Raw genomic sequence first — 26,553 nt, 5'->3', positions numbered from 1 at the left:
CAGGCTTGTAATTTTAACATTTCGGTTTACTTTGGGATTTTAAGGATATTTCAACGGATAAATTTGTGCAAATGTGTTCGTGCAATCTTTTTCCAGCCGGCTGGTTGTCCGATTGCAGAAGTTGCTGCAGGAGTAAGGGAATCTCTAGCCACGGTTACAAAGAACACAGTCTCTTTAGTCAAAAAAATGTTTCTAATCCATCTCTCTTCTTTGTTCCCCTAATGTCATCTAGACCTTATCTAAAAACAACTTCTTAATTTAATCAACTTTGTTCAAAAGAAATTTTATGTATTTTACAATGTAACTGACAAGATTATGCTTGCTTAGTTAAAATTATCCCTTACTCCTGTGGCCACTTGTGTTCCTTGTACGTGGATTTTTCTATATGTCGCAATCACACGTTTGACTATCATGTATAACAGTAGAGCATAATAACCAAATTAAATCCCCCATTAGATTATTATGCAAGTCCGTTTTAATAGATTGGACTTCGGAATTCTGGCTTTTCAACTTTAATGTGATAGATTAAAAAAATTTTTTTTACTGACATGCCATAATATGTTATGATATGGCTTTATTTGAGACTTAATATGTCCGTTATGTAGTGAATTGTCAAGGAAATTGTTTCAGACACCACAAAACGCCTTTATTTTCAGTCCCCTCCCCTATGGGAGACCAGAAAGTGAAAACAGCTGTACTGTTCAGAAAAAAATAACGCTTTCCTGGGAAATGTTTTCATTCTCCCCCATCGCCCTGGAAATATTTCCAGTTTTTTTTTGCAAGCAATATATCTTTGTGACCACGCATTTAGACTTGGACCCTTTTTCTTATAGGAACTTGATTTTCACACATGTCCAAAGCCTGTGGTGTTTACTTTGCACTCGATTTTGGCTACGAAGATGACTCGACTAGGTCTTGCAACTTGATTTTTCCATTAGTTTCCCATAAACAGCTCGCTGGTTAATAACGTCATTGGATAATGCAATAGAAAACTGTGCTTGGAGCAATATGCTTTTCTTACTATGGTAGGACTTATCTCTAGGACTGAATAAACATAAAAAATAATATCGGGTCCGTTTAATTAAGAGATGATATTCTGAAACAGTTTGTTTTTAAGTATGCAGTTTTGCAGTGTACAAGTGTGCAATTTTGCTGTGTGTTAGAGTGCAATTTAAATGTATAGTATGTGTCTTATTTTCAGAATTGTTTTAATTTTCATTCTTTTTTTCGGGAATTAAGCGGTTTACTTTTGAAGCTGTCGGTTTTAAAGCTTTTGTTTAAAAACGCCATATCATATCAACTCTGTTATGTTTGTTTTTTACTTTCCTTGCCAACGATAGCTATTTAGTCAATTTTTAGCGGCATCATCAGCTAGCAATATTTAAAATTATGTTTTTCATGTGCTGATTTCAAATGTTTTCTCAATACCCAGATTTTGCGCAATAACTTTATAAGCTTTCCTAAACAATCAATTCACTTGTTTTTTAAAGTTCAAATCACTTAAATTTCGGGATTAAAAAAAAAACAACTTAAAAACCATTACGCAAAAATTGAGGACAATGGACAAATGATAGCAATGTTTAAGCAGAAGTATTAGTTTTACATTCATCGAAGTAATTGTTGACCAGTGTAATTTGAAACAAAAAGAAAATGTTGGTTGTCAAAGTAAGTCTGGAAGTTTGCCCATTCAGTGTCAAAGCTGTTATTAGGAGAGATATTAGTTGGAAGAGCTAACACCTCAGATATTCGCTTTTATATTTCTATTTTTTCTTGAAAGAAATTCATGAGTAGTATATTCTTATCGGATTTATTATCACATTTTCCTCTTTCTATATCTTCCAAATTAATTTTCGGTATAACCCTTATTTGCCTTTTTTTTACCAGCTTTCGATATTAAGCTAACTTACAACTATTTTTGTTTTTTTGTACACTTTTTATAGATTTCATGAATCTATAGATGTGATAGTGCTGTTTTCCTTTGTAATTATTACTCCTTCTAACCACTAGATGGAACTACACGGATCTCGGCCTCCAAAGCCGGTTTGAATAATTGAATCCATCAACAGTTCTCATCCGCTATATGATACTGGTTAAGCTCCGTCGAACTCCACCCAGCTTATTACCAAAAATACAAAATAATCAAAACTGTATGTATGATGTTAAATTCAGTCAAGCTCTGACATTCAGTTCTTGAGTTCACATACCTTTATATTCACGAATCTCTTTTTATGAACGTGAAGACAGTCACTTTCAATTACAAATCCACCTTCTCCACAGTGTGTGTGCCTACGTATGTGCACCCTCTTGATATGGAGGATGAACCCTTTATATCGTTGAGCAATATGTTGAGCTTACGCATAGGGCAACGCATCGTCTTTTCAACAGACAAATTCAGCACCAAAATTAAACGGAATGTAAACGATACGTTGCCCTAGCCCTCGTAAATGGCAAAGCCAACATAACATTTCGGAAAGTATGCAGCCCACTTTAGGAAAGGAAGAATTGCATATTTATGGAACATATTTTTCTGGAACCATTATGTTGCGAAAGACCGCATAATTTTACAGAAATTTTCATATTTAAAGTGTGTCTGAACTGCTCTCCCAATGGCTACGCCATCTATTCATATCTTGGTAAAAATGTTTGTGATTTGCTGTGTTAAGTTTGTATATTCTATAATCCCAGTGCTTTTTTTGTGGTTTTCTGACGCCAAATCATTCTTATGCACCATATCATTCCTGTGTCCTTTTTCAACATGGGTGCTTATACAATTTTAGTATTTCAAAGACATTGTTGTAAAAAAAATAAAACATACAAAAATAGTCTAGTATACTACTTTTGCTTGTTGTGTTAGAAGAAGACCAAATCGTCGCTTGATTCTAATTCTCTGTTCAGAGTACTTATCCTCAGGGGAGAATCGGGCTGAAAAAGAAAAAGTACGTCAAGACTACAACTACAAAAACAAAGAAAAAAAAATCTTGTAAAACAGTAAATCATATGCAGGTTCAAAGTAGACTTACATTCCTGAACATGAAAGTCAGATCAGACATTTGCTTAGGCATCATAAAATTTTTCTAGGAATAGGATGTAATTCAATGCTTTAAGAGAAGATGCTTAAAATATATTGGAATATAGAAGAAGAAAAAGAAGAAGAAAGAAGAAGAAAAAGAATGGCAAAGAGAAAGAAAAACTGAGCCGAGTTTAAGAGAATCTTCTTCATAACGTCACATGGAAATGTGGTTTCTCTAAATTTGTCCCCAAATATTGGATAAGTCAAGTTTGACGGAGTCGAGGTTACATCATGCAACTAAACTTGTCCAGAGAATTTTTCAACCCTTGCAAGTAGGGAAGTGCTGGAGGCAGGAGCTTGAAGGAATAGTAAGATATATATGGAACACCACTTTTAAGCATAAATGATTAACATAATGACAAAAATAACTTCTTGTTGGGCAAAATTTCAAATCTTAAGACAAGTTCTAGAGCTTGATGCTTGCTTATAACTTATGCAACCGAGCTCTGCATTTTCTGTATGAACGGGAGCTGCCAGGACACAAATGTCTAGTCAGACACGAGTCAAAGCATAGAGGTTAGCGTGTGAACGCAGCTTTTTGTTATCTTAAAGAAACCATTTGAATACGAAGTTCAGTTATAAAAGACTCAAAAGGTAAGGAGTGCGTTCGAAAAGACAAATATCATTAAAAATTATTTGTTATTACATTCACCCTAAATAGATTCATATCTGCAAATTAACCCCCTATGATATTAAGTGAACAAGGCTAACATTTTGGTTCTTTCTGTATTTATGCTACAAGGGATAGAACGAACCTGTTACTGTCCTGTATATAGGAACGCAAGTAATAATAAAAATCAACTGTAATTAGTAATAAGTGGCTTCTGGAATTCACCCAAGGTTGTCATGTATTACCTTTGATGATTATACGTTGTTGCAACCTACCTGAGCTGAACATTGAAGAAGTGCCAGTACGGCCATAATTTCAAGAAACTCCCATAAGCATGCTGTTGATAATTTTCGCGTTTTTGCTTCACAATCAACACGGGAAAAAGTCGTGAAAAAACTGCAATACTGTACATTAAAAAGATTGCTTAAAACTAAAGTAAAAGCAAACAGCGTTCGATTTAAACGACAATCTAAACATACGCAAAAAAAGTAGAGTTTGCGGTTTAGTGTCATATGTATTAAGCACCAAGGACATCAAAATACAAACATTTTCAGGCCCTTGTACACATCTTCAGTCTATTCGTACCTTAAAACTGTGATTTCCCAAAAATTTTTCTTCCGACTATTTTAGATTTACGAAGTATTTTGGGAAGTGTCTCATTTTCGTCATTATTACCATGTTGGATCGTAAATATACAAAACTATTTAGTTACATTTGGCAACGTTTTTCTTCCGTAAAAATTCAAATATTAAGAATGTGTTGAATCTCAAAGACAGCTACACTTTAAAAGGACAGCACCCTCTCAAGCTCTGTTTGGTGCCATATGTTTTTAGTTTTTTTCACCCTGGCTTCCTTTTTCTTTTTAATTTGGCACATGAAGACCTTTTTCAATAAGAACTTAGTTTCCCACTTTATTTTTTATTTTTTTCACGATATATATGGTTGCGTAAATTTCCACATGTCCACAGGGAAAAATTTTCACCATTCTACCTGGGCAAAATCAATTTTCTGCCAAAAACCTTTTCTTCCCTTCTCTATTTAATACGTTTTGTTAGCGAATAACTGATCTACAGATGACTTATTTTGACCGCTAGAATTACATTAATACGCTCTAAAGAAGCTTTAAAGTTGATGTTTTTACAGCATTTCAACCGACATTGCTAGTTTGTTTATGAATGAATCACAGTAAAAAATGATCCTACAGATCAACAAACTTAACGTTGAAGATCTAAAAGTTCAAAAAATATGTAGCTTATATCATAGGCAGATTCTTTAGACATATTTATCTTGTATTCTAAACAGGGATTTTTTGTAACAGAATTTTATATTTCAAAAATACGAAACAGCCCGCATCTACGTCCGATTTCAAGTTTTTATACAAACTAGACATAACTTTCCTTTATTTGTCTCTCAAAGTCCTTAGTGCAGAAAAGTACTACATCTGTTTTTTTTTATATATATATATATATATATATATATATATATATATATATATATATATATATATACATATATATATATATATATATATATAAAATGCTTCAGAAAAATTGTAGATTGGAAAAATGGTATCATCTGTACTTTGTGCTTATATTTCGGAGGTCGATGAGGTTTAGTTTCATCATATTATGCTGCAGGCATACAAAAGAACCTGCATCTATCCAACCTAATTTTTGTTTACAAACAAGATATAACTTTCTTTCGCATGTCTCCCAATTTCCTTAGATCAGAAAAGCACAAAACTTGGTATGACAATAGAAAAACTTCAAAAAATTCTAGATTGGAAAAATAGTATCATTTTAACTGTGTGCTTGTAGTTTGGAGCCCCATGAGGTCTGCTTTATCATATCCTGCAGGAAAACCCTCCATCACAACGAAAATGGTAGTTATTTGAAGCAAGAAAAAATACTTCAAAACAAGATTTAGATTTTAGAAATGGTATCATTTTACATTGTACCTTTAGTTTCGAGGAAATGAAGGTTGTACACAAAAATATACAAGTTTCTATCACAAAATATCATCCAAGTTTAACAAAATGTGGTTGCAAAAGATTTGCAAAGTTTGGAGAAAACGTGGTTGCAAAGTTTGGAGGCATCGAATTTCTAAATAGATTATGTATCCTTCAAGTTAGATAAGTTTTAGGCACAGCGATTGACAGAAGTCGCCTTTTACTCATTTTCTCTGTGAAATTGGTTATGCACAGGCCCTAATTCAATTGCTTATTTGTAAACTGACCCTAGGATTAAGACTATTAAATTATTATAAAAAAAAAAATCAAAAGAACGTTTACATATTCCAAAAGACTAGAAAACCAATTTCATGAATTTGCATCATCTATCCGGAAAATCCCATGACTGGGGCAATCCTCACTCAGACTGGTCATGATTGTAATCATAATCATGTATGATACAAAGATCAGACTTATCTCGAAATATTTTGACGTTTTGCAATTAGAATAGTTCAGAATGTGAAGTAAAGCTCATACTCATTTCATATTGAGAAGAAAAGGCATAGTAGACCATGTAAATGTTGGTGCACCAAACATCTACAACTATCGGTCAATCGCACTTCCGCCAAAAGATGACAAACTCCCCCCCCCCACACACACACACACACATAAAGGAACTAACCTAGTTCCTAGAATGGTCACACTTCCAACTAGTCTTTTCAACTCTCTTACCAATAACTCATCCAATAAATATTCTTGTACAAGGTCTGTTTATGGTCTTGTGATTGATCTTTGCTAAGATAGTTCCAAACTACTACTACTAACACCAAACCACCCTAGAACACACCTGCGCACACTCCTCCTTCATCCCAATCTATTCAAAGCTTCCCTCACTATACACTCCCAAGAAGTTCCAATTTGCTTTTTTTCTGTTTTACTACCTATTTCCATTCCATTTGTGGACAAACTGCTTTTTGTTTGATCCCAGATGGATGAACAAAATAGGATTGCCTGTCATCCTTCACCTGCTAAACGTTTCCTAGCCATATCAATCTTTCTCTCATTATAGCCCCAGGAAGTGGGATGGAACAACATTTTTTGGACAGCTTACTGTTTGAAAAACGGTCAGTCAAACTGATACCCAAAATAATCCATAAAGAATTCCTCTGGAAAACATCAAACAAATCCTCCGTCTTCTGAAGCGCCCACGGTTCAAAGCCATATTTTGCCACTGTCATCAGTGTAGCTTCCAATATTTTAATCTTGGTTTGCAGTCTTATCTTCTTATGATAAATTTTCTTGTTACCCAATATCACCTCAATGCCTTCATTTATTCCTAGTCTAAGGGTCTTAGTCTCCTTAAAACTAATTTTCAAACATCTTATTGCACTCTCAACTCTCGAAAATTCAAAAAATGATTCATTATGGTAAAACTTTCATCTAGAACACTCAATCATCAGCATAATCTAAGTCTAGGATAGCTTTACCTTCCATCTGATTCCATGCTCTCTCATAGCCTCTGCTATGTTCCTCAGGACAAAATCCACCAAATGATCTATAAAAATGGGGATAGAATATTGTTCTGCTTAACTCCTGATGCAACACAAAACCATTCACTAAATTAGACATTTCCTACTTTAACCACAGCAGTGGTGTTCTCATACATAGCACTAATCACTTTAATGTATACCATACAAGGATAAAGCTTTGTTAAAGCTCTTATATTGGTTAAATCAAATGCTTGTTAATAATTTATAAAACTGATAAGTAAGATGAGGCTAGTATCTTTAAAATTGCAATAAAAACTGCACATACTCTCTCTGAAAATTTAAGTTAAGAATAAAACCAAATCACTAGCACCAAGTGATACTGGGTTTTAGAATCAGCTTAAAGTTTATATTCTAGCATTGTAAAAGGTAGAATCAATAAAGCAAATTACCTGGATGTGCAGATTTTGTAGGATGACCATTTGGATCAACATTCTAGAAAAGGAGATCAAATGATTAGCAAAAATTGTAAACATTTTGTTTCCAGAAATAGAGGGAATATTAGTAAAAAGTCATTGCAACTCAAGAGCTTTCAAGTTCTCTTTACTAGACTGTCAAACAGGTTTTTAAAGGAAAGCATTTTTTGGCTTCTCTTTCTGACATGTAGGCTACTCAAGGCTTAATGTGATTGGGTTACAAATCAAAGATGTAAAACAATGAAATAAAAGCACACTTTTTTACAACAAAACTATGTAAAAGTGATATCTCTCTTTGATTTTACTTAAGGGAATAATTTAACCATGCACAGAGCAAGTTGCCATTTCAACAAGCTCAAGTAAACTAATTGCCTAGTCTCAAAGATGGTGTTGAGCAAGTTTATCCTTTCAAATAATTCGTTTCCTTAATCATAAGCACACAGAGGATCCTAGAAATAATTTGTCCCCTTCCCTTGTAGCGTGCATGGAAACAAGAAAGAAACTTTAACCTAAAAGAAACCTGAATAAAAATGGTCCTAAAAACGTTTTTATTTTGCTTTGAACCCCCCCCCTGGTTGAGTCTCACCTTCATTAGTATCACCTAGAATATAAGTGAATACATGTTCAACACTTGTTTTGAATACATTACATTTCATGGAGAGGGTTCCTTTAGCCAGCCTCTAGGTGAATCACCCCCCCCCCAAAAAAAAGGGTTCCTTTGGCCAGAATATGAGACGGGTCATTTTTTTCGGCAATAGATCAAGGAAGAAAAGGTTTTACCTGGGAAATACTGTATTCCTTGAAATAAAACCCCAAATTACTAAAATGCAGAAAATTATTATGTATTCAGATATATTCATCCAATGGATGTACTTAAGTTAAATCATGTGAGAAAGAGAACCAGGTGTTGGAAACATTTCTCCAGGGGCAAATAGTAGAAATACCCCAAAATACATTTATATAATTAGGGGGTAATTGCTCCCTGATTTTTTACAGGGAGGTGGGAGGAAATTGGCCATGTAGATCTTGCAAAATAACTATTTTATTTGTATTTTCATTGAAAAAAAAACCAGCATAATTACCCCTGGTAAATTCACCCCATATGTAAAATTGAGAAGCCAAAGGGAAGGTAAGATCAATAAAAAGTTTTAAGAAATATATTCTAATATGTTCCAAAATGTAGGAAGAATATATAATGCAGGATACCCAATATTATTTTTTTTGCATTTGTTATTCTTTTTTTTTTTGGGGGGGGGGGGGATTGAGTTATCATAGCAGGGTAAGATGATTAGTATATTTGGAATAAGCATAAAAACGGCATCAAGTGGTATGTTCACTTTATTTCTAAGTCAATAATATGAACAATGAAAAATTTACTTTTCCCCAGTACCTGGATTGTGCTTAATCTTGGACAAATATTTTGATTAACATGTCTCTTTGTAAGAATAGCCTGTAGGCTACAGTAAGTTCCTAATTTTTTAGATCAGCTGATTATAGATAGGCTATAAATGTTTACCACTTAATTTCTGTAGGATGAAAGTGAATACATCACTAGATGCATTTTTATGCTCTTTCATAATTCAATGATTTTTTGGAAAAGGATTAACACTGTTTAACCTCTACGTAAATGATGCTCCTGAGGTAGTCAAGAATGGCTTCGAACTGTATGCAGACGATTCCAAACTCTTTGGTCCAGCAGCCTCAACAAAAAATTGCTCTTCTCTGCAAGAAGATTTGCTACAAATGAATTTTACCCCCATTCTATATATACCAATTCCGGGTATATATTTGCAGATTCGGGGGGGGGGGGTAAAATTCCTTCCTGATACAAATGAGCGGCAAGTTTAAACTTTACCCCTACCCCCCCTAATGTGCAAATATACACCATGAATAGGTATATATAGGGGTGGGGATAAAATGCATTTGCAGCAAAAGTGATTATTATATTTGGAAAGAACATAAAAAAGGCATTGTAGGCTAAGTCAATAATATGAACAAAATAAAATTTACCACTGGGGGTATTACCATCTCTTGAATATAGCAAAAAACTCTCATCAGGATTTTTTTAAATTAGCCAAATACTCTGGGAAGATAACCTTTGGATGTGGGCTAGTCTAAGTTAAACATATTTCTTATCTTCAAAACAGAATTAAGGCAAGGTTGTTTCTGGTCCAGCTATAATATTCTGCAGATAGCCTATATATTACTAGCCTAAAACAAACAAAACTTTTGTTTCATTTCCTTATTACGTTACCTTAATTTGCACTTTGGAGTGAAATAAGGTCCATGCTGGATCTGTTCTGATCTGCGTCAATCAGGAGGCACTAGTGGGTGCAGTCACAGTTTTGCCATGGAGGTTGTTCCAGTTGTTGGAAATATGCTCAGTAAAAAAGTTTTGGCGCATTCTGGTCTTCATTCTTTGCTTTGCTAGCTTTTGTGAGTGTCCTCTAGTGTTGTGTTGACCTGTATGTTTTTGAGGAGGGTGTTTTTTGGTTGGCTATTATATTTGTAGGTCAGCATCATATCACATCTGCAATGTCTAAAGACCAGTGTTGGTAGTTTTAGGTGCTCTAGTCTCTTATCGTATGGCATATTTTGCAGACCCATGATGCATTTGGTGGCATGTGTTTGAACTCCTTCAGTTATTCTGGTGTCATGCTTGTAGGAGCAGGAGGTCAGACATGTTCCAAAGTATAAGAACAGCCTAACAATAGCCTTGTAAAGTCTCAGGAAGACAGTGTGGGAGTGGCTGGTGATAGTGCGTTTCAGTAGCCTAGACTCAAATTAGCTTTTGACACACCTTGTTGCCAATGCCCATGGAACTTTAATAGCTCATCAACAAGTGCTCCCAATTCTTGTTCTTCATGACTGGTTTGTAGCTGAATATCAGACTGCAACATCTGGTCATAAATGGTATGCTGGTGGTGAGGATTGTTGTTGTCAAAATGGAGGACACTGCATTTATTCATGTTAAACTAGAGTAGCCATTCACTGGTCCATTTCTGGATTCTCTGGAGGTCTGATTGCAGGCTTTGTTGAATGGCTGGTCCAAAAAGCTTGGAGTCATCAATTTAAAGTGTGATGTTACTTGTGACTTCCTTTGTCATATCATTTATGTAAATGAGGAAGTGGGTGGGGTCTAGGATGGTACCCTGAGGAACTCCACTGACAACATCACATGGTTTGGAGAATACTTTATTGCTGTTATAGAATAGAATATTATTTATTGGCTAAAATAGCACAAAAGCTAGCGTAAACACGTCAGAATTACCATAACAAAACAAATGTTATGTGATAAACAAAAAAATATTGAATCAATAATAAAACAGATGTCAGGGGATAAACATAAAACAAAAGTTATATCAATTATTAAAATAGGAAACAAAATAGGGGACAAAAGAGTTTTTGTACCTCATGGTCAACATTTGGGGATGCAGATCCCGTAAGGTATTTGGAGCTCTAAGAGCATTGAGCCTTGTATTAGGAAGGGTTGGGGGATTTTCTTTAAAGGGAGGGAGAAAACGTCGATGATAATCAGAATTAAGGCACTTGAGACCAAAGTTCATGGTAAGGATGTGACATCATGATTCCAATGTAATAAGTTCAAGTCTAGCCAACCTTCATTGTATGTAGTATACTCTGTGCCCAGAATAATTTTTATTGTTGTTTTTTGAATACTTTCAATTTTAGAACATTGGTCTTTGGTCAGCCCGGGGTGTCAGACAGAGCAAGCATAGTCCAGACAGGGTCTTATATAAGAACAATAAATTATTTTCAGGTTTTGGATTGATATGGAGAAACATTTGAGAAGAGAGAAAGATTTAAGGAGAAAACAACCTGACTTAAATAAGTGGGAAATGTGGGAATTTCATTTAAGGTCGTTGTCCAACTGCACACCAAGCAGTTTAACAGTATTTAAATTTGGTATGCAAAGGTAATTATTGATAGGGAGTATATTTTTTAAAAAAGAAAATAACATGAAACTGCTTTTGGGTATGCTTAAGTTGAGTTTAACATTGTCAAGATCATTCTTTAAATTGTTAATTAGTGAACCGAGTGTAACATTCAAAGTATTAGATGTTTGACGAAGGTTCAGTAATGTCAAATCATCTGCAAATTTAAAAGAGTTGTCAAAACTTGGTTAAACATTATTAAAAACAATTAAAAATGCTAAAGGACCTAATTTAGTCCCTTGAGGTGCTCCAAAGGGAATTAAGAAAAAGCCTGATGAATCCCCGTTAGGAAGGACTACACATTGCTCACGGCCAGACAAAAAGCTAGCTAACATACGTAAAACAAAATCTCTTGCACCTAAAGCCCTTGCATTATCTATAACTGTCTGATGATCCAAATTGTCAAAGGCTTTGCTAATATCAGCAAAAACAGCCTCAACATAGGAACTATTCAACTCAAGATGTTTGAAAATAGTGTGAAGTATATAAATTAAGAAATGCATGGTGCTATGGCCTAAAGCCAAACTGATTTGGGTTGATTTTATCATGAATATCGTCAAAAAGAAAGGTGTATATAAAGTTTTCGAAGATTTTAGAGAAAATGTAGGTTTTAGATATTGGTCTTAAGTCAGAAGGACCTGTTGGGATGTTATTTTTTTATTTAGGAGATATAATATCTTGTTTAAAACACACTGGAAAAATAACATCTACAAAACATTGGTTAAAAATAGCAGTTAAGAGGTACACTTAAATACTGGGCACATTCCACAATCAATTTGGTAGGGATATCACCTGGATATACTGACATTTGTGTCAAGATTTTTGAGTTTAAGTTGAGTCTAATGAATTTTAAACACAGGAATGTCACTCACTGCACTATTGGTTGGCATATGTTAGAGTTGTAGGTGAACTTTACAAATTGAAGTAAAATGGTCATTAACGATATACGCATCCACTGGGTCACCATTGATGTCCAGTAAGAAAAACTTTGAAGAGACCTTTCCCATCCGATCTTGAAAACTTATGTGGAACTTCTTAGGGCCTAAATACAATAACTTATTGAGTACGTGATCACCATGCTCCTTCCTTGCTTTACGGATTTCACTAACAACGACGCTCTTGAGTTTTCGTGATTCTTGGAAAAATCCTTTCTTAAAGAGTTTATCTCATTCATTTATTAGGTACAAAATTTTTTTATGTATCCACGGTTTGCAGTTAGATTTGCGAGTAACATTTTTCACTGGAAAGGTGTCACAATATAACTGGAAAAGTTCCGCTGAAAACTTAGAAGCCATTTCATTACCACTGGTAAGACATAGGATATTGGCCCAAGATTTGGAACTAAGTTTTAATTTGAAATGGGCAATCTTCTCGTCAGTAATGGGTCTATAAGAGTAACTGATAAATTGCTTAGGGGGAAAGGAAGATAAGGGGGTCCAAAAGATGCATAGATGGTCACTTGCCCCTAATGGAGGGGCCACTTTAGGGACACAGTAGTAATCTTCAATGTTGGTAAAAATTAAGTCTAGGGTTTTATCACCGCGTGTAGGTGACTTGACCACTTGATCAAGGCTAAGAGCAGAGCTAAGCCACTTTTGGTCTAGCTCCTTAAAATCACCATATAATATAATTGCAGCATAAGAATACTTGCAGAAAATTCTGTCAGCATATAAGTTGCAGATATGCCGTCAGCTCCTTCTTAAATCCACTACGAGGAGGGTAATAAATAATACAAAAAATCATGCAAGATACTTCTTTTGGGAGGTTTTTGGGTCTGGTCCATAGCCATAGAACTTCGGTTTTGGTTTTTTTCATTATTTCATAAAATTAAAGAATCCTATTAGGAAGGTCATACCGAAAAAAAAAAGCTACTCCCCCACCATGAGATATAGGGATACCATCTTTGTCTAATCTAGGCTTAAAATGGAAAACATAATTTTGAATGGAACAAAAGTCTTCAGTTGCAGACCATGTTTTGGTAAGGCAAGCAATATCTATCTGGTTTTTGTCTAGACTAATTTGAAGTTCATCCATTTTATTTACCAGTGACCTTACATTTGCTAGAAGGATTCTGGGAAATGTGTAGGAGGAGCAGCAATGTATCAAACCAGAGTTTCTTGATTTGTTATTGTAGACTTGTTGTAAGTTCTTGGGTTCATTTGATGTAAATAACGGGACTGAGGAGATGGACTGATTTGGCAATTTAAATGGGAGGGAGCTGGAACGTAACATGGAGGTCTTCTGAATGGTTTATTTGGTGCTGTTGATAATTTGGATTCCTGTCACTTTTGAGGGCTGGTGGGAACAGTGGGCTGGTGTGGCGAACTTCGTTTTTTGGCAAGCCCTGGGTGAATGTTATCCAGTCCTGCTGACTTATTAACGTCTAGCACTTCAAGTTCTTCATGACAGACCCCAGAGTAATCATGAAAGGTGGCATAATGTTTGGTACACTGTACACTGGACTGTTGGGGAGAGGACCATCAAGTTCATTGGTAAACACTGATGCAAATTGCTTGTTGAGCAATTCAGCAGTTTCTTGTAGGTTAGTAGTTTCTGCACCATCAGATTTCTTCAGTTTCTTTAATGAACATCTACTATGATCTTTGCTGGATACGCAGTTCCAGAACCTTTTGGGGTTTCTCTTGCTATCATCTGCAAGCTTAGACTCAAAGTTTGAATACAGTTGTTTAGTGAGATTTCATGGTTTATTTTGAGCCTTTGCTCAAAATAAAATAATTTTATTTTGAACTTTTCATAGTGATAATCATTCCCCATTTTATGGTACTTGTTTCAGTATTGGCTTTTTTGGTTTTGTTCTCTACATATCTGAGGGGTCATGTATGGGAGTGTTCTGAATCAGCATACAATAGCAAGGCACTGCAAGGCCCTTTTGGAAAACAAGAGATGCCAGAATGATGGCCGTCTAGCCCAATAATTTTGAAAGGGGCAATTAAAGATTATTTTATTATTTTGTGCCTATTGAGTTGCTGAGAGAGATTCAAAGGAAGAAGAATTGGTTAGGTGGCTGAAGGAAAGACAATGGCGACATCAACAACAGCAACCGTACAAGAAAATCGAAATATATTTTCTTGATTATTATCGCTTCTAACCAGTAGTTGTACCAAACCTATCCTGCTCAAGTCATCCTCAGGGCTATACTGTGGTGTTTATCCTTCCCATAGTATAGTGCAGACGGTTTGATATCATCTATTTTCCCTTTTTATTTTAGTTTTATATTTGTGTTTAAAGCTTTTTCCAATAGGCAATGTTCAGAAGTCCTCCAAAAAAAACGTCCCCCCAGATCCCAAATCAAATTCCATAGTGAAAGATACCCATCCTGGCTGGTCAAGCACATCATCTGAAAGTTCTAATGATGGCTCCGATTCTGAGAATATGACAATGATAACTGTAGGTCCTAATGCAACCATAAATGATGATAATGGGTTTCAAGAGGTCCTCTCTAGAAGCTCTAAAAAAAGGAAAAAAATCTCCCCAATTAAAAGCATTTTCCCTCTCCCTGCCCAAGATCCTTCCTCCAAAAACTGAGGAATTTACCTTAAAATTACACCCACTACCCCCTGTGAAATAAAAATGATCACTGCAATAAGAGTTGCAATTTTTAAATTGCTAAAATCAATGTTCTCTCTTAACATTAACCGTGATGGATCTCTGCTTATAGCTGTAGAAGATCAGAAATCAGCAGATACAATAATTAACCTTAAATCCCTTCTGAATATCCCAATTATTGCATCTAATTGGAACCCAAAACTATCACCAACAAAAATTGTAGTTTACAATGTTCCCCCAGAGATATCTACTCAGGAGTTAAAAGAAGGCCTCTCAGATAGGGCTGGAAACACAATCCCAGTTGAGGATGTTACCCAACTTGGAAAACCTAACTCTACTGGCCTAAAAACTAGTAAATCCTTCTTATTCACAGTAAAGGATAAAATTGATATCCCAGAAAATTATTCCTATTTGGGCAAATCAAACCACACAAGGAATACAAACCTAAGCCTATTCAGTGTCAGAAGTGTTTCAAACTGGGACACACAACAAACAAATGTAATGAAATTCTCCAAGAGTGTAGTAATTGTAAATCTTTCCATCCTAAAGAGCTGACAACTTGCAAAAACACCCAGCCTACATGCATCAATTGCAAAGGTCCACATGAATCTACAAATAAATCATTATGCCCTGCATACAAGAAAAGAGCTCTAACACTCCAAATATCAACAGAGAAGGCCATCCCATACCCCTTTGCAGCAATGGAAGCAAATGCTGCCCAACAATACCAAATAAAGCCTGTAATGAAACAAACCAAAACCCCCAAATCAAATGCCCCAAATGCATCAAGCACCCCATATAAAACAACATCTTCTAAGCCCCCTAGCTCAAATCCCTATCAGAAGGAATCACCAAGCCAGCAAGCCTTGTTTTCCAGTGAGATGAGGCCAGCCTGGCCCTCCCTCCCAAGAAGAAACAAACCAGAAACACTACCTGGAATCAATCCCTTAACCAACAAACAGGATGCACTACCAAAAATGCAATCCCCAAATATATGCTTATTCATTCTAAACTGTAATGCAGTTCAGGCCATGAACATACATCAACTACAGAAAACAAAAATTATTGCAGAATTGGCAAAAATATACATCCCAGATGATATGCTCATTCAAGCAAAAAAAGATCTTGCTTTACTTTTAACAAAGCTGAACATTGATACACAGTCATATGAAGAATAAATCAACAACACAACATTTATCAATACTCCAATGGAATGTAAGATCACTCACAGAAAATAAGCTAAATGAACTAATATCATTTATGAATAATAATTCCATTAATATTGCTTGCCTCCAGGAAACTCATTTAACCCAAAATCAACAAATTAAGTCTCTGGGATACACTATCCTGAGAAAGGATAGATCTTCAGAGACAAAAAGGAGGTGGTGTAGCTTTATTAGTTAATAATAATATAAAATTTTGTGGCATCAATTTTCCAGATTTTGAAAATGATGTTGATGTAATTGGTATAAGTGTTTGGCTGAATAATTTAAAAACCTACATAATAAGCTTTTATAACCCTAATGGCCAAACTTCAGATGCCAAGGATTTCTTTAATTATATAAATAATTCTAATATGTTAAAAAACATCATTATTTGTGGTGATTTCAATGCCCACAGCCTTTTGTGGGGGAATAAACCAGCAAATAAAGCTGGTAAATTTATTGAGCATATGATTTCAAATAATAATGAATTAGCTGTTGCTACCCCTCCAAACCTAAATACATATTTTAACCCCAAAAGTGCCAAATTCTCCACAATTGACCTACAAATTGTGTCTTTGAATTTTTTGAACAAAATTTACATAAATAAAATTGATAGTCTGTGTACAGACCACTTTGCTATAGTTTGCTCCCTAAATGAACCTGCTGAAACTTCTTCTCATACTTCCAAATATATCAACACTAAAGCAAATTGGTCTATTTTCCAAAATAAGCTAAATGATGAAATTACAAGTTTCACCCAAAGTTCATGCATTTCTAACACAACAGTTGACACACATGCTGAAGCCTTGACATCTTTACTAATAAATACAGCTAATCATGCTATCCCCAGGACAACCCCTAAGAAAACATTCCCTAAAAAAATTCCTAAAGCATGGTGGACAAATGAGTGCCTAAATAAATGGAAGATAAAATAGGCAGCTAGGACAGAATTCATAAAAAAAAAAAAACCTACTACATATTTAAAAAAATTACAAGCAGAATCTAATCTAAAAAGGACTATAATAGATGCTAAATATAAATACTGGAATAATTTTGCAAATAATCTCTCCAGAGAAACGCATGAGCCAATTATACATAAAGTCATAAGCCACATATGTGGGAAAAAGACTTCTCCCAACCCACTCCTGTATGAGCTTATACATAATAATACCCATTATGACAACGATATTGAAAAGGCTAACCTATTTGCAACTCTTTTTGTTAATAAGCTAACATCAAACAATCAAAGCAATCTGTCCACAATTCCTATGAACCCTAGTTACCAACCACGCCCAGGATCCGAGTACATAACTAATCCATTTTCAATCCAGGAATTGAATAATGCAATACATCATATTAGGTCCAAAACTAGCAGCAGCTATGACAATATACACCCTACATGGATAAAGAATCTCACACCTTCATACAAACAAGAACTGCTAAATTGTTATAATCACGCTTGGGCATCCTCTAGGTTCACCAATATATGGAAATGTTCGTCCCTCCTACCAATCCTAAAGAAAAATAAACCAAAAGATAACCCTGAGTCTTATAGGCCCATAATGATTACACCTGTGATGGGGAAAATAATGGAGAAAATGATTTATCACAGACTCCTCTGGTTTGTTGAGAAAAATAACCTGATCCCACACACTCAAACTGGATTCAGGAAATACCACTCCTCAACAGATGCTTTCATTTTGCTAACAAATGCAATAAATGAATCTTTCTCAAAAAATAATATCCTAGTGGCAGCTTTCCTTGATTTTGAAGGAGCATATGACAATGTGAACCACCAAATCCTTTTAAATAAACTTGCAAACCTTGGAGTACCTCCCAAGCTAGTATCCTTTATTAAATCCTTCATAGAAGTGCGAAGTTTCATTGTTTGTGTTGGTTCAGCCTCTTCACCCCAAAAGACAATATCCAAAGGCCTACCTCAGGGAGCAGTCCTCAGTTGCCTCCTATTTGCCCTATATCTCTGGGACATGAACCTACCCCACACGAATCTACAATATGCTGATGATCTGGTGCTATGGTCATCTGGCAACACCTTTCAGATAGCACAGTCAAATCTGCAAAAGTCACTTTTCCAGTTTGAAAAATTCTCTCAACATTCAGATTTACCCATTGCACCCACCAAGTCAAAAATAATCCAATTTCACAGGAAGCGAAACCATGTTAATGCAAAACTAACTCTAAATAAAACAACTATTCCAGAAGATAATAATATTAATTACCTAGGTCTCATGCTTGACCAAAAACTTAATTTCCACCTCCACATTTCAAACACAATACAAAAATGTTATAGAAAAACAAATATACTAAAATGACTTCTTTCCACACCCTGGGGTTGTAAGGAGAAAACCTTACTCCAGTTTTATAAATCACATATAAGACCCCATATTCAATATGGGCTCATTGTCTATGGTGCATGTGCAAAGACCCAGATGCAAAAAATTGAAACAACACAAAATGATATAATACGTCTCATATTTGGTCTTAGGAAACCCACAAGCACCAAGTTTCTGCTTATGGAGAGTGGATTAACAACAATAAGGGAGAGACGTAGCTTTCTCTCGACAAAACATCTTACAAAAATTGAATCAAATAGCTCACACACATTACATAATTGGTTAAGAAATCCAGCCATGTATAGAGGTATTGCAGATGAGTATGCCAATATTCAAAAGAAGTTCCCAGTACCAGCAAAGTCTATTGCACCTACTTTCCCCCAATCCCCTCCATGGAATTGGTCATTTCCCATAATAAATACTGAATTTTCAAAATGGAATAAAGATTTAACCCCCATTGCTTTTGTTCAGAAAAAATTTGCATAACTTAATACAATTACCTATAAAAATCACTTCCAAATATTTGTTTATGGTTCAAAAATGAATGAGAAGGTTGAAAGTGGTGTTTTCATTCCTCACCTGAAAATTGCAATGGTCGAGATATTATTTAATAATTTATCTATAATGTCTGATGAGTTAAATGCCATAATCATGGCATTAGAACACCTTAAGCAAAACCAATCTTTGATTGAAAATTCGAATAATATTATCATTTATTCCGACTCTTTATCAAGCCTTGAGTTGCTGGCCTCAGCTCCTCAATATAAGTTGGACATTGACACTTATCATTGTCTCAGTATTATTGATAATCTTGCTTCAAGTGGCATAAAAACTTACTTTCAGTACATTCCTAGCCACTCTGGCATAATTGGTAATCATCAGGTTATTGAAATAGCAAAAAATGCTATAAATATTGACCAGCCAAGTGGGAGACCAATCCCAATTAGAGATATTTACCGATGGAGGCTATCAGATATTAATTTTAATAAGATTAATCCTATCCCTTCCCCCTTTCCCAATAAGTATCTTTCTAAGATTTATCATAGAATTCGTACTGGAACAAATGGACTAAATTTCCTTGCATTCTCATATAAGCTTTCTAATTCAAGTGGTTCAATTCCCCTGTCCCCTCTTTGCAGGCATTGTAATATGAATAATGAAACAATTGACCATTGCCTATTTGAATGTAATATGCTGACGTCTGCACAACATACCTTGCTTTCTAAACTGTTAAAATACTTCAAACACCACAAAATCCCACTATCAGCCAAGAGCCTAGCCAACTATACCTGCACACAGAGTATAGAAATCGACATCTATCATCTTATAGTTGAACTCCTAGAGTCGAAAGATCTGCTGAAAGATATCTGAATATATCTAATAAATATGAGGCAATCAAGCCAGTAGCTCTGTAGCCCACAGAGTGAAGCAAAAGGAAAAGGGCTAAATAGTGTTACTGAAAAGCCCGCCTGCTGTTAAATAGAAGAAGAAGAATGGCAACTAAAGTGTATGGTTTGGATAAAAGTAAGTTGCAGATTCTAAGAGCAGGTGGTAGAACAATGCACTCTGATACAGAAGTAAAGTTCTCTGGCAACAAAAGTACAGAACAACAATTAATCATACTGACAAACCAAATAAAGCAACTGAAAGTTAAAACAAAACAGTGGACTGACAAAATTGAAAAGGACTTGGACTGACAAAATTGAAAAGGACTTGGACTTAAAAATCAGCCAAGAAGTTGAAACAGCTGTCAGCAAACTGGGTGCTGTAAATCAGAGAACAGAACCAAGTGAGTCCACCATTGAAAACATCAAACGGAGATTTACAATAGTCAGCTGCTTGATCTTGAGACAATGGTGAAATACAAGTTCTGTGAACTCAACTGGCATTTAAAATCCCTTGAGAAGTCTGTTTCCGATATAGATCTAGCTAATAAGGCTGTGAAAGCGTCAGTCAGTGAAATTAAAGGGACAATAGACAATCACAATGAGACCCTTGCACAAGCATTGCTAAGCAACCAACTGATATTTTTCGGCCTCAAAGAAGGTGTCACCACAAACACTGTTATCAAGGAGAACATAGAAAATAAACTTATGAAACTATGTGCACAGAAATTTCTGGGCATTCCTTTAGATGCCTCTGATATTGTCTCTGCCTGAAGAATAGGACAAAAGTGTCAAATCTGCCAACACCAACTGTAGTGACACTTTCAAACCTTAGAGTTCAGTTGCAGATTCTAAAAAATAGGAAGCAACTCAAGGGGTCTAGAATGTCTGTCACTGAATGCCTAACAAAAGCTAAATGCAAGTTATTTGCATATGCAAAAACTGAATTTGGACTGAAAAACGTCTGGAACACTGATGGGAATGTTATGGTTTAAACTGGACCCACAAGTCCCCAGTGTCATAAAGTGTCAAATAAGGACAAGATTATCATTTTGAAAAGATATCTTGATACTTCAATCAAAGGTATTCAAAACTAAGAAAGTGTATTGATAATAATATCCATGGATGTAATTAATTTGTAACATTGTTGCTTTTCTACCTTGATGATATCATTTCTTTTTCTCTTTCTACTTCTTATCCTGTTCATGCTTTTCCTGCTCTATTTCCTGCTTATGCCTCTTCTTGTTGTGATTGACAGTCGGATTTCTCAGACTCTAAAAAAAAAAAGAAAAAAAAGGAAAAGGAACAGGGATTTTTTCATATATGGGCTGCCTGTTTTCAGCAGTACAAGTCATCATCACAGAACACTACAGCACCAGAACACTTCTGTTATTATTGTTTTCCTCCACTATCATTATTTAGTCTAATTGATGAAAATAAAAAACATTGGTGATCTCAACAATGAATGATTTTTCATTCTTAACTGAACATTCCCTGCTGAAAACTGCGTTTCTGAATCTGCCAGGATACAATAACAAATCAGCTACTGATCCCATCATAGACAGGGTGAATCCCTTGTCCAGCTCATATGCAACACCCCAAGAATATCTTAATGAAATACCTCCAGCAATTTCTACTAATGATAAGTTTAATCTTTTCTGCCATAATTTTCAAGGAAGTAAACATAAATGGGATGATATTCTTACATTCACTACTGAAAAGAAAAATCCATTTAGTTTAGTTGGTTTAACTGAAACTTGGCTGCCTTCTCAAGATGACATGTCACCATACTGTTTGCTGGGTTTTGAAGCCATACATCTTCCATGGCATGTAACAAAGTGCTCTGGGGGCATTACATCATTTGTAAATGAATCTATCTCTTACAAGCACTGCAATGACTTGGAATCAATTTTTAATGGTGTGGTCAAATGTTATTGATCTGTCTACTCAATAGTCATTGAAATCCTTGGAAAGTCATCTCCAGTAGATTTTGTATGCCTTTTTAATAAGCCACGCCATTTCCAAGTGACATTTTCTGTTTACAAGTTCAGCAGCTTATGTTGGAGATTAATGAATGTGGTCAAGGAAAAAATACTTGCCTTATGGGTGACTTTAACATCAACCTGCTGACAACTGATGGTGACGCCAACTTGTGTTTGTTCCTTGATACAACTGTATCATCTGGTCTTCTCCCCACTGTATTCTTTCCTGCATGATATTGTACAGCTAGAAATACTGCAACACTGATTGACAGTACATTCCTTTCCTTTAATCCTCACACATCTTTTACCTTGCATATTATAACATCTGATGTTTCCAATCACTACCCAGTCATCACAATGGTCCCAACAAGGGCAGGCTGGTTCACTATGTCAGTGTCTAATTGTGTTTTCATCTGTCACAAATTTTCCCAAAAAAAATGGATTACTTCACTGAAACCCTGAAATTAAATGATTGGTCTGCTGTAACTCAAGCGTCTTCAACAAACATGGCAGCAAATGCACTCACTAGCCAGCTTAAACAGTTAACAGAATGGTGTTTTCCTCTACAAACAAGTAGGATCAAAAGTGTTCCCAAAACTCCTTGGATGACAAAAGGTGTTGTTCAGTCTACCAAACACAGAAATAGACTGTACCTGAATGCTTGTAAATCTACAACTCCTGAAGCACGAGAGACATACAAAAAGTACAGAAATACATTAAACGGATTAGTATGTAATGCAACAAGGCAGTATTATGCAGAGAGAATAAATGAATGTAAGAGTAACTTGAGAAAAGTATGGGAGGTTGCTAATGAAATAATATGTCAAAAAAGGAAGAAGGTGTCAATACCTAAAGAAATACTAAATATGTGTTGTGAGACAGTAGCAAGCAAATCTCATGCTGATGCTTTTAATCAATTTTTTGTTAATCAGACATCTCTACATGCTTCTGGCCCATCTCCTAAACAAACCCACAGTAGAACAATATCAGGTCTTTTTCTAGCACCACATACAAAGATGTCTTGAAGAAGGCCTCTGCAGGTCTTCTAGCTCCACTTACACACTTGGTCAACCTTTCACTAGCAACCAGAGTTTATCCTAATGTGTTTAAAACTGCCCAAGTCCTTCCCCTCTACAAAAAGGAGACTAGAGTTATCTCTAATTATTGACTCATATCAATTTTACTGGTTATATCAAAAGTCCTCAAGTGAGTGGTTTATAACAGTATATGGATTCCTTGATGGCATGCAGCTACTCTCTCCCCATCAATACGGGTTTTGGCGTTATCACTCAACTTTGCATGCCTTAGTTGCTTCAGTTGAATACATATTAAATAGCCAGGATGCTGTAGAAAAGGTACTAGGGATTTTTTTGGATTTCACTAAAAGCTTTCGACACGGTATGCCATTCAATCCTCCTTGCAAAATTACATTCATTTGGAATATATGGTGTTGCTCATGAGGGGTTTTCATTGTACCTGACTGATTGTAAGCAGTGTGTAACTGTGGAGGGTAGTGTGTTGGCAAAATTGCTGGTAAAATCTGGCATACTTCAGGGGTTGATACTTGGACCACTCTTGTTTATTTTGTAAATCAATGACCTGACAACGTGTCTTACTACAAATGCACACCCAGTACTATTTGCTGACTCAAATTTCTTCATTGCTGCTGAATCATCTGAGTCTGCTGCAAAAAAGGCCAAAAAAAACTTGACAAAATATCTGACTGGTGTTTTAACAAAATGCAGGTAAATACTACAAAAAGCTGCATCATAGTCTTACATCGGCTCCTTCAAACTCCTCATTGTCTCATGCTGTTGCACTGTCAATCAATGGAAATCCCATTCCTCAGACCACAGTCACAAAGTTCCTTGGCATATTTGTAGATTTTTCTCTTTCATTCAAACATCACATATCCCAGCTGTCTTCAACAGTCTCACAGAAAACATCAATGTTACATAGAGCTAGCCTGCTTTTAAGTGCTGACATGTTGGAAACACTTTGTAATACTTTTGTCTTCCCCTACTTCAACAACTGCTGTTCTGTCTGGGGCAATACATTTAAATCTCATCTAAAATCATTAAAGAGGTCACAAAACTGTGCAGTCAAGGCCACATATTGCCTTCCCAGGCTATACTCCTCAACAGACCTATATAGAGACACTGGAACAATAGATATAACAGAGATAATGAACATTAGTAATCTGTGTTTAGCACACTTGACAATATTGAATAGAATTCCTCAAAGTCTTTCCAGGTACTTCAAACTTTGTAGCACAATCCATCAAGGAAGAGCTCTGCTGCAACCAGTAAAATTTTGTGCTACCAAGAAGAAGGCTTACAAGGTCTCAACACTCTCCAGTTTATAGGAGTATTTCTATATGGAACTCAATTCATGAATCCATTAAATCCACAAAATCATTTGGCATACTCCAAAAACAATACATCTCTTACACAGTATTTGATACAACATGAGTTAATGTCTTATTTTTTCTTTTGTATCTTATCCTCTCACTTTTTTTTCTTTGGTTCCACCTCTTCTCAATTCTTTCCTTTCTAATTCTATATCCCTCTCTTATGTTATCAGCTCTCCTCTTTTCATTTCATAGTGTGATATAACTTTGTTTACCAATATTAGGTGTGACTTGCACAAGCATTGCTTTGAGTTGAAATGATCATGTTAATTGTTTTGTTTGTTCATTTACTTAAAAATAAAAGGTTACTTGATTGATTGATCTTAGGCTTTAGCATGAGTTTGGTGGATGTGTGCTTTTTCTAGAGCATTGTAAGCTCTTCTTGGAATCTGATCTACTGTTGATCTACCTCCCCTTAAAGCAAAGACCCCTACTCTATGCCACTCAACTTTCCTTTGATTGCTGCATAGTCAGTGTAAGTCTTCTTTATATCCTCTTGTGCAACCTATAGCATCTCCTAAACTAAAAACTAGGCTATAAAAAGCAAGACCCTAGTCCAAGTACAATCTGATTCCCTATTTAAGATTGGGTAAAATTCTACTTTAGCTATCTTGGAAAGGGACTAGGTTAGGAAAATGAAACTACTCCTTCTCCCTCTAGAGGGTCCTGAAATTTCCCTACTTGACAGGTTTTAACTTAAAACCTGTCAAGTAAACCTGTAGCAGACCTTAAAACCAAAACAACCTTTTACCTTAATTTTCAGTTATCAGTTTCTTTTTCTCTGGTTTTAGTTCTGAAAATGCAATTCCTGTCATTTGAGTAGAATTCTAAGCTATATCAATGTTCTTTTTTTTTATTTAGGAAATGTGTTTGCATATCTTTATAACCTTAGGCCTATAAATTGCAATTGAGCAAAATTGTGAAGCTGAAAAAAATTTGGTACTGGTGCATTAGATGGTCACTTCTAAAAAGTCAAGCTTGGTTAATGCTAGGCTAATGTTATAAAATAGGATGAATATATAATAGTTTAGAAACAAATTTGGGCTATATATTTGCAAATCAGGGGGGGGGTAAAGCATATGATATATTAAATATGTAACCTAACCTAGGTAAATTTTCCCTCTCCCCTAAACCCAAAAAAAAACAGTTTAAATAGCCTATTGTAAGCACAATGAAAACTACTCTGCATTCCATTTCTTAATAGCAGTCTCTTTGAAAATAACTAGTCTCTGGCGGGTTTCATCTGTCATTGAATTCCTTGCATAGCATATAAAAGTGACCATCTAATGCACTAGGCCTAGTACCAAAATTGTGTTGTACTTTATTTAAGTAGAAAATCTATTTTTCAAGGTTTCACTTTTATAACACACAGATTTTTAAAAGTCATCCAAGGTCAGGACCCTCTAGAGGGAGAAGGAGTGAAGGTGGGTACTTCAGAATACCTTCCTAGCCTATGACATATTTTAGCCTGTAGACCCATCCCTGAAAGTTTCATTTTCCTAACCCAACCCCTTTCCAAGTTAGCAAAAATTAGAATTTTAACCAGCATTGTTTCTAAATATAATGGTAGGCTATCTATTCTGGACAATTTTATAGGCTACTACTACACCCCTAATGGGGTCAGACTATAGCCTAGCCTTAAATTGTATACATATCATTGCTGATCCTATTGGCACACTTATTATTTTTTTACATGAGCTCAAGTACCTTTAACGTGTATACTCTCTCTCCTTTCTCATTCAAGTAGTACATTAGATACATTTTGAGTTTTTTTGCAAGTTAACCCACGTGCCACAGCCTTATTTTTTTGCAGCTTTCCCAATAGAAATAAAATAGACATCTATATATCCGGTTAAAATATTATAGGTGACGTTAGTAATCCATAGAATTCTATCAATGATACTTTGGGTATACTTTAAGTATACTTTCTTAATGTTTGGAGGCACCCCGTCCTGGTGTATTAATTGGAAGTCAAACAACTCACTACCTTACTTTAATTAGCTTAAATTGCATTTCAGAGCAAAATTACGGTCCATACTGGTTCTGTTGTTCTCCACGTTGAGGGTGATGAAATTTTGTCACTGTGTTAGGGCTTAGTGACACGCC

At 35.4% G+C, this 26,553-nt stretch overlaps 2 protein-coding genes across 3 annotated transcripts in view; one reads left to right on the top strand and one right to left on the bottom strand.

Moving 5' to 3' along the window:
- Syn1 (Syntrophin-like 1) overlaps window positions 1-2,820 on the top strand; it is a 71,532-nt gene extending 68,712 nt beyond the window's left edge. For both annotated transcript variants that reach the window (XM_089096959.1, XM_089096957.1), the window contains exon 10: window positions 834-2,820. In XM_089096959.1, coding sequence (XP_088953085.1) covers window positions 834-926 — 93 coding nt within the window. In that variant the 3' untranslated portion in view covers window positions 927-2,820. The remainder of the gene's footprint in view (window positions 1-833) is intronic.
- Nop10 (Nop10 ribonucleoprotein) lies at window positions 2,772-26,258 on the bottom strand. The gene is made up of 3 exons (XM_089096960.1): window positions 26,155-26,258; window positions 7,568-7,610; window positions 2,772-2,922 (listed from the first exon to the last, which is right to left on the bottom strand). The coding sequence occupies exons 1-3, from the start codon at window positions 26,206-26,208 to the stop codon at window positions 2,825-2,827; spliced, it is 195 nt and encodes a 64-aa protein (XP_088953086.1). The 5' UTR covers window positions 26,209-26,258; the 3' UTR covers window positions 2,772-2,824.
- Window positions 26,259-26,553: the final 295 nt, after the last annotated feature.

The sequence above is a fragment of the Artemia sp. Qi Xiang Cuo genome, chromosome 11 (genome assembly GCF_049724085.1).
Source record: "Artemia sp. Qi Xiang Cuo chromosome 11, ASM4972408v1, whole genome shotgun sequence".
NCBI lineage: Eukaryota > Metazoa > Arthropoda > Branchiopoda > Anostraca > Artemiidae > Artemia > Artemia sp. Qi Xiang Cuo.
Note: the sequence above shows the minus strand (reverse complement) of the source record. Positions and strands in the feature narration are given on the sequence as shown.

What these genes read in the sequence shown, in the direction of transcription:
- Nop10 (XM_089096960.1), bottom strand. Translation starts at nt 26,208, where the DNA reads ATGTATCTAATGTACTACTTGAATGAGAAAGGAGAGAGAGTATACACG. An exon ending in AGAGAGTATACACGTTAAAG is followed by an intron (nt 7,611 to 26,154) that starts GTACTTGAGCTC and finishes CTCCTTTTCTAG; the next exon opens with AATGTTGATCCAAATGGTCA. An exon ending in TACAAAATCTGCACATCCAG is followed by an intron (nt 2,923 to 7,567) that starts GTAATTTGCTTT and finishes TTTCTTTTTCAG; the next exon opens with CCCGATTCTCCCCTGAGGAT.